A 15,662-nucleotide genomic window follows, 5' to 3' on the forward strand; every position below is an offset into this window, starting at 1 on the left:
ACACTATTTTAGATCATTAGATTATCTGCCAAGAGCCTGTTCCCTGGTAAATAATAGTTACTGTTGTTATACCTAAACTAGTTATACATGTTACAGCTTGCTCCTCAAAGAGTACATTCTATAGTCTTTCAAGAATAAAAACCTGCTTTATTTGTCATACAACAGTGAAGAGGTCTTGCAACATTTGCAGTAGTCAAACAGCGCAGTTCAGTGCAAGCAATCACAAAATTTGGTCACCAACCAAACCAGAGCTAATCTCTCAGTTTCTGTAGATTAGAAGACAATATTAACTCACTCCTGCTTGTTGACTTTTGCATCCCTTTATTTGTGTACTGAAAGAACAAGTGCCACTGTGGGAACTCTATGCAGTTTAATTATTTATCGTTTACTTTGGGCAAATATCGATCATTCTTTTGTGAAATGAGTTAGGTTCTTAAATTAAAAACAAACAGCAAAAAGTCCTCACACAGCATGGCTGCATTTTCCCTTAGTAACAAGATTCAGTGCATGCACCAGGGTCCAACTGTTTTTCTGTCTCCTCTATGTGAGGCTTTAACTACTGCTAAAGGAGTCGTTGTGTGACCCTCACCTTGACTTTGGGCGGTTTGTGGGGGCCAACGCCTTTCTTGCCGCCGCTCTTAGGTCGGAGTTTCCAGGGTCCCCAGACCGCCCTCATCTAAGCTCTCCCCCACTGGCTCCAGCAGGGGTGGGGCTGTTCCCGGCCTCGGGGCAAAGGTCCCGACCTGCTCCCGAGGGCCAGTCCCACTCACGCGGCCTCACCTGTCGCCCCCCGGAAACCCCGCCCCCGCCCCCGCCCAGCGCCCTGGAAGCCGAGGTCCCGGGCCGCACGCGGCGGCCGCGCAGCCGGAAACTGGCCCTTCGGCTTCCTCAGGCCAGATCCGGACCCGGCCAACCTGTGGGCGGGGCGGGGAAGCGGGGCTTCCGCCTTCCTGCTTCCGGCCTGGCGGTGAGTTGGGAGTTGGGGTCCGAGTCCAAGGTCCTGGGCGCGATGCGGGGGATGCTTTGGGCTGCTCGCGGTGGTTCGGCCCTGGCGCCTGGCGGAGGCTGCCGCGGCCCGGGGGCGCGAGGTGTGGTGGGGCCTCCTCCTGTTCCCCCGAACGACCGCTCCGCGAGTCCCGCAGGGCCCGCGGTAGCCGGGGCCGGAAAGGGTCGGCTGAATGGGGGCCCAAGGGACCGGGTGGGGGAACGAGGGAACCCCAAGGAGGAGGTGGAAGTGCGGAGGCGGTGAAGTGCCATCAGCTGCAGCGTCGGGCGCGGCTCTGGCCGCAGACCAGCCCGGTGAACCCCTAACGGAAGCAAAAAGAGTAACATTTATTCCTGAAAGTGTGGGACGCTCACGGGAGGTGTGTGGCCTGTGGACTGTAACTACTTTCTTTGTGTTAATGGGAGAACTTTGCCATAAACCAGGCCCTTCACTCTTGCTTTATTCTTTATGGCAAAGTTCCTTTATCTCTGAATTTTGTATTCGTGAATTCATTGCTGGCCTGAAGTTGAAACAGGCGGATATCTGTAGAGCCTAGTTCCGACTGTGTGGGTGGGGCGTACGAACTTGAGGGGTGGGAAGGTGAGCTAGGATATTTAACAAACCTTAGGCACTTTAATGTGTGTTCAGTTCAAAATATGAAGAAATCGTAGGCTATAATTAAAACCAGTCGAAATAGTTTCCTTGAGGTGATGGGATTGTGGGTGATTTATATCTTGTTTTGGTTATCTTTGATTCTTCTATGGAGAATACGAATCATATAATAGGGAGAGAGAAAAAAAACTTTAAAGCTTAAGGTGAGGTGTTTGATTTTGTAATTAATGCACCTAATCCTATAAATAAGTAGTTGACGACATATTTAGTATAAAAAGTTCAAGATGTAGGAATGGATACGCTATAACATCAGTGAGCTAACATCTTTTTATGTCACTGAATTATAAAATTCATAATTGTATTGTTGAAATAAGCTATTCATTAAAATAGCTCTAGTAATTAGGATTTTCTTATAGGGCATTTGCAGTTGTAGTAATTCTTTCTAATTAGGAAGAAAGAAATCGATATTAGATGTCTATAATGTGCCAGGCAATTTTAGGTGTCATTTATAGGTTGTATATCTAGTATTTAAAAATTTTTTATTTTTTAAAAAATATATTTTATTGATTTTTTACAGAGAGGAAGGGAGAGGGATAGAGAGTGAGAAACGATGAGAGAGAAACATCGATCAGCTGCCTCCTGCACACCCCCCACTGGGGATGTGCACGCAACCAAGGTCCATGCCCTTGACCAGAATCAAACCTGGGACCTTTTCAGTCCACAGGCCAATTCTCTATCCACTGAGCCAAACCAGTCAGGGCATAGAAATTTTTCATTTAAAATTGTATTATAATTATCCTGAAATTTGTGATTTAAATTTTGTTTTTTATTCTTTTCAACCCATCCAGCATATAGAATTTAAACCTTCTCTCAGAAGTGTGTAGTAGAGCTAAAGAAGACGACAACCAACCAGGGGTCATCCATCTGAAATTGTAATTGGCTCACTAATCCAGGACAAAGTTAGAGATCACAACTCAAGCATAAGGTAGATAATTTTTTAAATTCCAACTGAAATTGTAAGTGACTGTATATATACCCATTCCTACCAAGGTATTCTAATTCTCCACTTTGAATAGAGGTTGACACAAATGTGAAAGGTAGAAAAGCCTCTAGGGCAAAATAAAAAATGACACTCAAATCCACACTTTCCTCATTTGCCAGATGGCCCTCCCTTATCAACTCAAAAGGGAACAAAATCCATGGCACCTGTCATGGTTAATTTTCCCATTATTAAATATATTCTCATTGATTAAATTATGTCTTCAAGTAGGAGTCCTCACAGCTGAAAGAGGGCATAAAATAGCATGTCACATTTTGCTTATATCTCTTTGCATATGAATGGATAGTATTGCAGCTTCTTCTTTTTACTCCTGGAAATGACCATCCATTACCTCTCCTACTCCAAGCATTTCTTGTACTCTGGCTTGTCTTTTTCAAACACCAAAGTTGATGATTTGTATTTTTGTTAATTAACACTTAATAGTACTAAGGCTATGTAAAAAAATAAACAAACAAAAAAACAACCCAAAACAAATGGAACTTAGCTGTTTCCTGGAATGAGTATATAAAACTCAAGATTCTTTTAAAACTTTGCAGCTAAATAAAGTTTATCTTGAATATAGGCAGCATGTGAGAATGCATAGCCTTTATGACAGATTCCACATGGATTTTAGTTTTATTTTCTATACCTTCACATCTTTTAAGTGTCAGTTTTCTTGTTGTCCTAGTTGAATTATTCTTTCTTAACTGGAGATATTAGTCTATTAAAATAGTACTAATTAGTACTTTTAAAAACAACTAATGAGTGATAATGGAATTCTGAGTTAACTGATTGTATAATGTAACTTTTTCAAAATTTGATTAACTACATATTCTTTTCTCTTGTTCTCTCCTTCCAGTCTCCTTTTCCTAACACTGCTACAAAGATGTTTGACATAAAGGCTTGGGCTGAGTATGTTGTGGAATGGGCTGCAAAGGATCCATATGGCTTCCTTACAACAGTTATTTTGGCCCTTACTCCATTGTTTCTAGCAAGTGCTGTACTGTCCTGGAAACTGGCCAAGATGATTGAGGCCAGGGAAAAGGAGCAAAAGAAAAAACAAAAACGCCAAGAAAATATTGCAAAAGCTAAACGACTGAAAAAGGATTGAAGGAATGAACAGGCAGCCTCTGCAACCAGAGGAAACTCATTTGGGAAATTATGCAGCTTTGGAAGGACCCTGTAAGGTTTCTTTTCTGGATTTTTGATAGTATTTAATAAATGAAGCCTGAGCATATGGAAGAATCATGTTAGTCTGACCGCTACTGTAGCAACTTTAGGCTTCTGTATAGAAGTCTGTTGACAGTTATTTATTATGCCAAAAATGCTTTATAACCGACTTAGTCATTTGCCATTTTGCGGCTTAATACATCCTGTGGAGAAAAAATGACTTTAGATTATGAACTCTTCAAATACTGGCTCAAAAAGGGTCCTGTTCTGGACAAAGGAAACTAAGAATGTAAAAATGAGAACTGTCTTGAGGTGAAAAGTATGTTTTGGCTTAAAAAGAGATACCGCATATTAATTACATCTTTTGTCATTATTGCTTATATCTTAGCATCATTTCTGGCTTTCTCAAAGCAAAATATTATTAATCAGTGAGTACTTCGTTTTCTACATTTTCCTCATTCTAGCCTTTGAGAGACTGGTAATATTAGACATTCTGCCTTTTTTAAAATCTAATTTTATGAAAAATTCATCTTGATTGTATAGAGTACCACCTACTAACAATTTTTGTACGTATGAACACTGCCATTTACTTAGAGATGACTTGTTGACTAGAGTAACACTGTGATTTAAAGCTTGCCGTAAAAATGCCAACCCTTGTAGTACTTTGGAACCAGTTTATTCTTACTCGTGCTAAGAAGAAATGTGAAGCAGTTAAAATGTCTTATCTGATAATTTGCTGATTATATGGATACCACTTTTAATTTTTCCATTTTTTGAACTCATGTAGTGATGTTTTATAATTTTTGATCAAACAAGTTCACGGTGAAAATTAAAATTTCAATTTTGTTTTCAAGGAACTCTAAAAGAGTAAGTTATATTTCATAAGTTAAATGCATGGTCCAATAATTTTACTTGCTATCAGTATTTAATAGCTCATTAATATTTTCCTCATCCTAATAATGAATTCTAAATTACAGAAATTATCCAACAGCTTTAATTTAAAAATGAAAGTAGATATTGAAATAAAATTGATACTTTTTTATAAGGAGGTCCTGGGGTTTTAGTTTTTTAGTGGGGAGGGGTATTAAATAATTCAAGTTAGTTATGTTATGAAAGTTAGACTTTTCAAAGGATTATGAATTTCATCTGTAAAAGTTGAGGCTAATGTTTCTCAAATGAGAACCTAAGGACCCCAAGAATGTTTATGGACTGGTATGAACAATACTACCACTATTATAGGTTGTCAGTTCCTACTTGATGCCATTGTAAACAACACATTGCAACCCTAGGCACTGAAATAATCCAGTGTTTAGTTATGAGATATAAATTCAGGTGATCAAGATATGCTTTTTGTATTATAGAAATGAAAACAATACTTAAAAAAATGCTTAGGTATAACTACTGACCCTGGTGTGTCTGCAGAAGCCAGTTTAAGAAAAAACTAGGTTAAGATATGTCTAAAGTGCTTTTGGGTTTCTGCCATCAAGTTCACAAAAGGAATTTATATACATAGGTCTCACTTATGGCCACATTTTAGAGTAAAAATACTACCGCAAAAGAAATATTCCTCTTAATTCTCAGTTATCTATTAAAGCTGTGGTTTCATTGGTTCTGTTGTGATAATTTAAAGGTATTAATTTAACTGAAATATTTTTTTTCTATAATTTCTTTTAAAGTCTTAAACACATGCAAATTTTATATTTGTTTGGCATATGGCATTTGTTGTTTCTTTAGCTTTTCCCAACACTTAAGGAGCCTTTTTATACATGTAAGGTCAATAGGTTTTACAATATTTGTGTCTGTGTCTTCGCGCGCGCGCGCGCGCGCGTGTGTGTGTGTGTGTGTGTGTGTGTGTGTGTGTGTGTTTATGGGGGTGGGAATTCAAAATAGAGCCTACTGTGAGATTTGGGATTTTTTAGAAAAATTAATCTTTTCTCATTGAAACAAATAGTACTGTAGTTAAAAGAATCACATTTACTGTTATCCAGAGTACTTCTTTTAAAAATTGCCTTATATTGTTTGAAGTTCTGAGAAATAATACTGAGAATCAATTACCTTTTTTTTTGGCTGGTTTTGGGGAAAAAAAAGATATGCTGCCTATAGCAAACATTTAAAAACCCCTCTCTGTTGCCCTGACTGGTTTGGTTCAGTGGATAGAGCGTCGGCTTGCGGACTGAAGGGTCCCAGGTTCGATTCCGGTCAAGGGCATGTACCTTGGTTGCGGGCACATCCCCAGTAGCGGGTGTGCAGGAGGCAGCTGATTAATGTTTCTCTCTCATCGAGGTTTCTAACTCTCTCTCCCTCTCCCTTCCTTTCTGTAAAAAATCAATAAAATATATTTAAAAAAATAAAATAATAAAGTAAATAAAAACCCCTCTCTGCAAAGTTTGCATGTCGAAATTTGATCTTTAGTGTCCATGTGATAAACTTCAGCATGGTATTATTACTGTATCAGATGTGCAAGGGCATTTTTAACTTTTTATTTCTTGAAATTATAGTAATCAAACTGGAAATAAGCTTAGGAAGCTATGAGCTGGAAACCCAGTGTTGAAATCCTATATTATAAAAATACAATATGCAAATTGACTGAATGGCAGAACGACCGGTCGGCGGGGGTGGGGGTGGGAGTGGGTGGCGCGGGGCCGGTGAGCAGGCAGTGCCAGGCCAGCAAGGCATGTGCCAGCAGGCAGAGGGAGGGGACTGTGATCAAGGGGTGGCGGCAACCAGCGGTGGGGGAGGGGTGATGGGGGGTGTGTGTCAGGGCCGGCTGGTGCTGTCCCCTGATCGGCCTGCTTGGTTGCCTCTCACAGAGGGAGGCCTCCTGAGGGCTCCTAGACTGCTAGAGGGCACATGCCAGGCTGAGGGACACCCCCTCCCCACCGAGTGCATGAATTTTCATGCACTGGGCCTCTAGTAAATTATAATTAACAACTTCTTACCCATTCCATCTTTCCTTACAGATGAAGTAAGGGAAAGTGGCAAGGGGCACTTTACACCTCATATGCTTTTCACTTAGAGAAAGTTTGGTTCCTATTTAGGATTGATTGCTTTTATGTTTGCAGTTGGTTATAGTATCACTCTGGTTGATAACCTATCTGGACAAATTCTGTATCTCTGAAACATTTAAAGGGATTCCATGTTCAAATACCAAAAGTTTAGAAACAAGGTAAAACTTGGGATTCATTCCTGCATCTATGTTGGAGTCTTCTTTAACTTAATTTGACTATCATAGACTCTCCTCACCTCTAACTTTTTTCTTCAAAGAACACATAGTTTGAAATTTATTTAGCTTTGGCTAAATAAATTCAGGTTTTAAATAGTGTGGGTAATGGCCTTAAGAAAATATAATGGTATTGGTTCAATGCTAATTAAATTAAGAAATAAAAATTTTAAAAAAAATGATAGCTAGAAATCTGTTAGTAAAAGTAGGAATGGAAACAGGTAACATAATAGGGAAAAATTACTTCTTCCATTTTTATTTTTAACTTTAAATATCCAAACCATAGCTTTTAAGCTAGATTTATAGGATTAAACCCAACAGCCAACACATTTTCTATACTGAAACAGTTTTTATAATAAGCCAAATATTGTTTAAAAATATATATTACTAGAGGCCCAGTGCACGAAATTTGTACACTGGGGGAGGGAGGTCCCTCAGCCCAGCCTGCCCCCTCTCACAGTCCGGGAGTCCTCAGGGGATGTCCTACTGATGGCTTAGGCCTGCTCCCCGTGGGGAGCGTGCCTAAGCCACAGTCTGCCCTCCCTCTGCAGGAGGTGACTGGCTGATAAGGGGAAGGCGCCACCCCCATTACCCCGCTGCTGCTGCCACTGCCGGCCACCACAGCCACCAAGGTGTTTTCATCAACATGGACTCCAGTCCCTTCACCACAAAAAAAATGACAACTTTCCTTAGGCATTTTCAAGATGTCTCTTTCATAGGATATGACATTTTTTTTTCTTTTATCCTCACCTGAGGATATTTTTCCATTGATTTTTAGAGAGCGTGGAAGAGAGAGGGAAAGACAGAGAAACATCAATGTGAGAGGGACATTTCGATTGGTTGCCTCCTGCATGAGCCCTGACCTGGGCCCCAGCCTGGGAGGAGCCTGAAACATAGGTACATGCCCTTGATCAGAATTGAACCCGGACCCTGTGGTCTGCAGGCTGAGGCTCTATCCACTGAGCCAAACCGGCTAGGGCAGGATATGACATTTCTTAGCCCCTCCAGCAGCGGACCTTTGGTTTTTTCTCCAGGAGTGAGGTAGAAAAACCCTAGATCACCTTCTTGGATTCCTATTACCCGAGTTACCAAGAACATTGCTAGTGGCGTACAGGGAGCTTAGCCAATGAGCTGTGAGAAAAGGTGTTTCCTCTGCAGCTCATGTGCAGAGGTGGGACTGCTGGTGGGCTGTCTCCCAGTGAGGGTGGGCCCCCTTGTGTGTCTCCGCTCTGGGCCCATATGCACTCACAGCCTCCTGAGCCAGTCATGACTGTTATGGTGTCCTGGCTAATTTGCATATTTACTCTTTATATATTTATATATAGATAGATAGATAGGTAGATATAGATATGCATGTGTTGTAGAGGTATATGAAATCAGGAAGGATTTGCCTCTGAGAAAGTACTTAAAATTTTTAAAAAACTGCATAGGTTTGATGTCTGCCTTGAAGAGGTGAAAAACATTTTCTTTAAAATAATTATAAATGTACAAATTATAACAATTTAAAATATGAAATATTGTAGACAAACTAATATGTTACTTAATGCTTTAGTTCTGCTTTGCATGTACCTGGCCTAAAAGCCAAGTATAATGAAAAGACTGTTAATTAGGTCAAGATTATAGATCAGTTTTTATGTAGGACATTTAACTCTATTCTGATACCACCTAACAGTGCAAGCGGTCATCGTAAAAATGTTATTAGCCTTGAGGAAAGGAGTGTGGATGGGTTACTACAAACTTCCTCACCTGTCAAAATCACTTTGAAAGTGCATATTCTAATGATGGTGGGCCAGTACCATCTTATTGCAACAAGGTATTTTCCCATAAGAACTCAGCTGGAAATTTAAAAAAAAAAAAACCTTTTTTTTTTTTTTTTTGCTGCTTATGTAAAATATTTTAAATGGAAACTATAAAAATTAAAAGCAATGTAAATTCTGTCATACCTTCAGATGTCTATAAACAGGCTATATATATGGCAAACATTTATTAGTACAAGAGATACAATAAGCTAATACGAATTTGGCAATAGGAATATTCTAGCATGTTAGGATATTTACAATTTTTCTTGTAATCCAGAATTCAAGAACATCTTCATCTTAATTTACAATCAATTATACTACAAATTTTACCTGTTTTTATGTTGCCTAGTTCCTTTTTTGCCTCTAAGGTAACATGTACTAATACTTTCTACAGTGGAACCTCGTTTCTCGAACTTAATTTGTTCCAGACGGCTGTTTGAAAACCAAATCATTTTTTCCCACTAGAAATAATGTAAATTGAATTAATCCATTCCAGACATCCAAATGATTCCCCGTTTTAACCTTTCTTATATACAGCACATGTCTAATGTACTGTTTAATCTATAAACACATTAAAAACAAAAAGGGCATGAAATGTAAATTTAACAAAAAGGAAAGGAAATGTATAGTAAAAATGAAAATAATAAGCAGCAACAAAAGCAAAAAACAAAAAACCTTGCCATGAAAATATTCACAGCACAATATCCTGAGATTTTAACATATTCATTTGTTTGTTGCCTGAGAGACTTGTCACTGATCATGTAGCTATCAGTATGAAAGAATTGTCAGGTTTAGAAGCCAATTGTTCAAGATAGGGAGGCGTTCGAGAATGGAGGTTTGACTGTAATGATACAAAGAGATAGTAATAGGGCTGCTGGAATATTAGTATTATCATCTAGCAGCTTTGCCATTAAATAAGTATGTTACAGTGATTAGATTTGATTACTTCTTTTAGTATAATATTTTATAAAGTATCTTTCTGTAGTTTATTAAGCAATAAAAATTTTTACCATCTATTAAGTAAAAATCTTAACCTATGTTTTACGAGTTCATTGTTAACACTTACCCAAGTATTTCCTTATAATATTCAAAGCATTAACATTTGGGTCATTTATTCAGTACATATTTATTGAGTGCCTATTAAAAGGCCAAACTGTGAAAAGAACTCTATTAAAATTAGAAGACTAGCAACAAAACTAGGTTGTATACTTCAGAAAAATGTATGACCCTTCAAAAATACTTTTGTATAAAATCAGTGTTTTAATGTTATCTGTCTACATTTTTCTTCAATATACAAGTCACTGGAATCCCCTCTATCAGTGGAATCACTCTTAGAACCCTCTCCTATTTTCCATTTTTTCAAAGTAATTTTTAATCTCATGGAATTCTAGTAATTGTACTATTTCTCTTTACTCTTCTCTCAGACTTTTGTGATGGATAGTCTGCTTGTAATGGCCCTGATTCTTGTCCTCAACTCCAGCCTCAATCTATAAGATAGCTTTTGTCCCATCTACTCATCAAGGGCATATGGTTTTTCTGTTTTGTTTTTCCCCATTTATCAATTAAGTTTTCTTGGCCTAAAAATGTTTTATCCAATTTTATGTTTGTTTTTAATATGTTTTTACTGATTTCAGAGATGAAGGGGAGGAGAGAGTAAGAGCGAGATAGAAACATCAATGATGAGAGAGAATCATCAATTGGCTGCCTCCTGCAAACCTAGCATGTGCCCTCACTGGGAACTGAACCATGACCTCCTGGTTCATGGGTTGACGTTCAACCACTGAGCAACACTGGCCGGGATCCAATTTTATATTCTTTTTTAAATTTAATAAATCTTTATTGTTCAGATTATTACAGTTGTTCCTCTTTTTTTCCCCCCATAGCTCCCCTCCATCCGGTTCCCACCCCACCCTCTGCCTTTACCTCCCCTCCAACTTTCCTCATCCATAGGTGTATGACCTTTGTCCACTCTCTTCCCGCATCCCCCACACCCCTTTCCCCTCAAGAATTGTCAGTCCACTCCCTTTCTATGCCCCTGATTCTATTATATTCACCAGTTTATTCTGTTCATCAGATTTTTTATTCAATTGATTTTTGGATTCACTTGTTGATAGATATGTATTTGTTGTTCATAATTTTTATCTTTACCTTTTTCTTCTTCTTCCTCTTTTTAAAGAATACCTTTCAGCATTTCATATAATACTGGTTTGGCGGTGATGAACTCCTTTAGCTTTTTCTTATCTGTGAAGCTCTTTGTGTGACCTTCAACTCTGAATGATAGCTTTGTTGGGTAGAGTAATCTTGGTTATAAGTTCTTGCTATTCATCACTTTGAATATTTCTTGCCACTCCCTTCTGGCCTGCATAGTTTCTGTTGAGAAATCAGCTGACAATTGTATGGGTGCTCCCTTGTAGGTAATTAACTGTTTTTCTCTTGCTGCTTTTAATATTCTCTCTCTGTCTTTTGCTCTTGGCATTTTAATTATGATGTGTCTTGGTGTGGTCCTCTTTGGATTCCTTTTGTTTGGGGTTCTGTGGGCTTCCTGGACTTGTAAGTCTATTTCTTTCACCAGGTGGGGGAAGTTTTCGGTCATTATTTCTTCAAATAGGTTTTCAGTATCTTGCTCTCTCTCTTCTTTTGGCACCCCCATAATTCTGATGTTGGTACGCTTGAAGTTGTCCCAGAGGCTCCTTACACTATCTTCAAATTTTTGGATTCTTTTTTCTTTTTGCTTTTCCAGCTGAGTGTTTTTTGCTTCTTTGTATTTCAAATCTTTGACTTGATTCTTGCGTTCCTCTAGTCTGCTGTTAGGTCTCTGTATAATATTTTTTATTTCAGTCAGTGTATGTTTAATTTCTAGTTGGTCCTTTTTCATATCCTCGAGGGTCTCGCTAAATTTATCGGCCTTTTCTAGGAAATTCTTGAAAAACCTTATAACCGTGGTTTTGAACTCTATATCCAGTCGTTTGCTTTCCTCCATTTCTTTCATTTGTGATCTGTTTCTTTGTCTCTGTATTTTTGCTGCTTCCCTGAGTTGGTAGAGTAGCTTTGTGTGGTAGGTGTCCTATAGGGCCCAGTGGCTCAGCCTCCCCAGTTACCTGAGGTGGACACTCTTGGTGCACTCCTTTGTGGACTGTTTGCTCAGCCTTGTTGTAGTTAAGTCTTGATTGTTGTTGGTATCACTGGGAGGAATTGACCTCCAGGCCAACTGGCTGTGAGGATCAGCTGTGTCTACGCTGGGAAAACTTCTGTGCTGGAGACACTCTTATGAGACAAGACTTGCAAAATGGCAAAAGCCTCTGTGCTCAGCTTGGATGGGGCGGAGTTTCAGGGTGGAGCAGACAGCCTTGGCTTCCCGTCAGCCCTGCCCTAAGAGGCCCCTGGGTCTCAGTGTCCCTCGGTAATCGCTGCAAGCACCTCTGAGAGAAAACCGCCCTTGAGTTTCGCCCACTGCCAGACAATCCAGTTTCTCCCCCAATGAATCTGGATTTCCAGATTCTCGCCCGGAACGGGAGTTCAGCGCAGTCGGGAGCTTCCGTCTTCCTCCCGCTAGAGAAAGCCAGCAGCACACTCAGCAGTCAGTCCTCTCTGCGCGCACTCGCGCACGCGCCTCCAGACCTCTGCCTTTCGCAGCTCCCTTGAGTTTCCATGCGCTCCTCTCTTCCTGACAGTCCAGACTCCCCCCTGTATGAGTCTGGGACCCTAGGATCTCACCTGGAACCGGGGTTCAGTGCAGTCGGAACTGGGGTTCAGTGAAGTCGTGAGCTTCCGTCTCTCTCCCGCTAGAGCAAGCTAGCCAGGCACTCAGCCGCCCATCTTCTCCGCGCGAATGTCTCCGTACCTCAGCCTTTTGCAGCTCCTCTGATTCTCCGTGTGCCCCTCTCTTTCCTTCTAGTTGTAGAATTTCCACTCAGCCAGCTTTCCTGTGGTTCTGGATGATGTCTGTTCTGTCTTTTAGCTGTAGTTTTGAAATTGTTGTGCGAGGCAGCAGTTTAGGTGTTCACCTATGCCGCCATCTTGGTTTCTCTCCTCCAATTTTATATTCTTGATTAATCCTTAGAATTTTATAGAATGCCTCTCTAGAAATAGTAGTCTTCTCATTATTTTTCTTTTATATTTAATCATTTAGGAGCGGTCACTATCCTTATCATTTCTACCAAGATATATCTTGGGGATCCTTAAATGATAAGGATCCAAATTCCCGAGCATTTCCAGCTACATTATACTTTTTATGGGAACAATCAAAGGAGGGAAAAACTAAGTACATTCCTCACATTTCTTGTACATACTAAAAAAACAAATTCTTAAACTTAATGGAATAGAGAACTACTGTATAGTCATAAAATCACAAAGTAATTTTTTACTTTTATTTGTTAAAATAGTCACATACATATAAATGAAACAACTTTTTACCACAGGGCACTCATTGATTGTGCTTCTTCTTGCTATCCTGTGGCATCCAGGATCCTGGTTGAAAGGTTTTACCAGTGCTGGTCGGATCCACTGACGGTTCATCTTTTCCAAAGTATGGGGCAGATGCATGCCCTTTAATCTGAGTTTCAATTGGTGGAGCCAAGAGTTCATTGCTTTCTTTACTAAGGAGTTTTTCTTTTTCATCAAATTCTTTGCTTTTTATTTTAATTTCTTCTCTATACTTTTCATTCTTTAGTATTTCCTGTATGAATATATAGATGGAAGAAACTTAAATTTCTAGTTAGAAGAAAACACAACCTATAGGATTTTTTTAAAAAATAGCTAGTAAAAAATAAAGTATATATATATATATATATATATATATATATATACACACACACACATAATACTTGCTTTGTATTCAAATAATACATAGATATGTACAAGGTAAGTTTGAAAAAGCTATATTACATACCAGAGTTACTTTAATTAAATAGTTCTGTCCTCATGTACTATAATAAAAAGATGTGAAGGACCATAACGTAGAAATATTTACTACTCAACAAGTGAAACAAACTACTTAACATGAAATATTATACAACAGCCTAACAGTCATTCTATCAAAGATTCTCTAAGCTTAACAGTTATATTCTGCCTCAAAACTAATCATCAGTAATCATACTTTTTACTGGAGATGAACTGAAGGAAAGATGGCCTCAGAATGATGCCCCTCTATCTTGCCAGAACCAAGCCCCATCTACTTCTCTTTCTGCTCTGGAGTGGTATGGCAGTCAAGCAGAGGAATGGAAGGAGAGTTCAGCATGCTCTACACATCAGTTCCAGAGAGAGCTTTGCAAATGGAAATGTTTCCTCAAACCAGTGCAAGCAATTCGTGCAATGCAGCCTGCTATTCTATCTGTATAGATCTATACCCCAAATTACAAGGAATTTATCACTGTCTTTTATTAAATACAAGGCCATCAAATTAAAAAGCACCATTGTTGTTTGCACCACTAGAAAGCAATACACCTTCACAGCTGGTTTCAGAGATGTTAAAATTTGAAAAGATGTGCATCTTAAAAACATGAAATTCAGTCATTATATCTTTTTGTTGATTACTTCTTTCTCTTCTGTCTTCATGATCAATTCTAAATGGGTGACCATTTAATGTTCTTTTTGCTATGTTATTTTCTAATTTTTTAAAAAGAACATATAAAAAAACTTGTTAATGTAATGTATCTGACAACATTGACAAAACCAAGTACTCCCAGTGACAAATATATATATATATATATGACACTTAACAGCAACATCTGGGCATCTAAATGTATGATGCAATCTTGGTTTCTCAAATGAATTTCAAGTAACAATAGTCCTTTAAAAACATAAGCACCAATATTTAAGATAATGGTTTGTACTTTAGAGGGGAAAAAAAGATTTTTGGGGTTATAGTGTTACAGACTTTTAGTTTTAGACACAAAGGGCCCATCAAATGAAACCCCCCTCAAAGCAAACATATGAGGGAAAGAATATAAATTATTCTTGTAATTTCCACAAAATTGACAATTCCCCACAAATAGTTTACTTTAATAACCATAGTAACTATGAGTTGGGGACAGTTGCTGTGAGTGAGGGTGAGAGTAATCTTTGCCTCTCATACATTGTAAAATTCTCAGGTGAGGTGATCACATATCATAAAGGATCTCCCTCAGTATGATACTGGGAATAGTGGAAGTAGAAGGAAATACTTTTCCATGTTTCCATACTCTTCAGGATCTTCTATAAACTGTGTTTTCATGGAAGGTCTTTCTCTTGAGCAGAATGAAAGGTTCAGGACTGAGTTGAATTTGCACTAGTAACCCAACATGGGTAGTAGAGCCTACTGAGATACTGGTTTGCAGCTTGCCTGGCTTTTGTATGAGGATCAGCCACATGGCTTGAAGCTGTCTGTACCTACTTATTTGCTTCAGTTCTACTGTTGCAGTCTTACAGCTGGTGCAAGCCTCTGCCTTCTACATAAAAGGAAATGGACGGCAAAGAGCTGTTCTTTTTTCCTGCCTTCACATAACTTCTCTTTATTTAACCATTACTCTGACCACTCAGTTTCTTATAACAACTATTTAGGCAAATGGAGAGCCAATCAAAATGTTAATTAATTTAACATATGAAGATGGAATAAAGATTTCAGAATTGAAAAACATGGAGACTAATTTTTCCTAAAAAAGAATTTTCCTTTTTGTCTTTTTAAACAAACTAATTGTTATCAGACCCTTGCTAACAGCTTCCATTAAAGTTAAACAGAACATAAATCATTTATGAAGGGAAATCTAGTTTTGTAAATATTTGGAATAGATAAAATGAAAGTAGGTAGAAAAATAGGAATTTCTAGACTTACAGATAAACATGTCATTTTGTAAAAGCCTA

General features: G+C 38.7%; 2 protein-coding genes and 1 long non-coding RNA gene across 7 annotated transcripts in view; 1 reads left to right on the plus strand and 2 right to left on the minus strand.

Moving 5' to 3' along the window:
- Positions 1-922, minus strand: part of LOC308255013 — a 57,175-nt gene extending 56,253 nt beyond the window's left edge. Inside the window, exon 1 of one of the 2 annotated variants that reach the window (XR_013961286.1) lies at positions 590-922. This is a non-coding gene — a long non-coding RNA (uncharacterized lncRNA). The remainder of the gene's footprint in view (positions 1-589) is intronic. The other variant, XR_013961287.1, reaches the window with a different exon arrangement.
- Positions 829-6,172, plus strand: SMIM15 (small integral membrane protein 15). Of its 3 annotated transcripts, none has more exons than XM_080681778.1 (3): positions 829-967; positions 2,446-2,582; positions 3,496-6,172. In XM_080681778.1, the coding sequence occupies exon 3, from the start codon at positions 3,523-3,525 to the stop codon at positions 3,745-3,747; it is 225 nt and encodes a 74-aa protein (XP_080537904.1). In that variant the 5' UTR covers positions 829-967; positions 2,446-2,582; positions 3,496-3,522; the 3' UTR covers positions 3,748-6,172. The 3 variants fall into 3 exon arrangements, 2 of the variants coding, with proteins under 2 accessions (XP_080537904.1, XP_080537905.1); XR_013961285.1 differs by having other exon boundaries at positions 967-1,364; XM_080681779.1 differs by lacking the exon at positions 829-967 and adding an exon at positions 1,025-1,088.
- Positions 6,173-10,864: 4,692 nt separating this feature from the next.
- The window catches only part of NDUFAF2 (NADH:ubiquinone oxidoreductase complex assembly factor 2), a 119,180-nt gene continuing 114,382 nt past the window's right edge, over positions 10,865-15,662 (minus strand). The window contains exon 5 of one of the 2 annotated variants that reach the window (XR_013961284.1): positions 10,865-12,539. Coding sequence is in view for 1 of the 2 variants with exons in the window: in XM_080681776.1 (XP_080537902.1) it covers positions 13,249-13,500 (252 nt within the window). In the remaining variant the exon portion in view is untranslated. Of the gene's footprint in view, positions 13,501-15,662 lie in introns of both variants that reach the window. The other variant, XM_080681776.1, reaches the window with a different exon arrangement.

Source organism: Plecotus auritus, assembly GCF_963455305.1.
Source record: "Plecotus auritus genome assembly, chromosome: 7".
In the NCBI taxonomy this organism is placed as follows: domain Eukaryota; kingdom Metazoa; phylum Chordata; class Mammalia; order Chiroptera; family Vespertilionidae; genus Plecotus; species Plecotus auritus.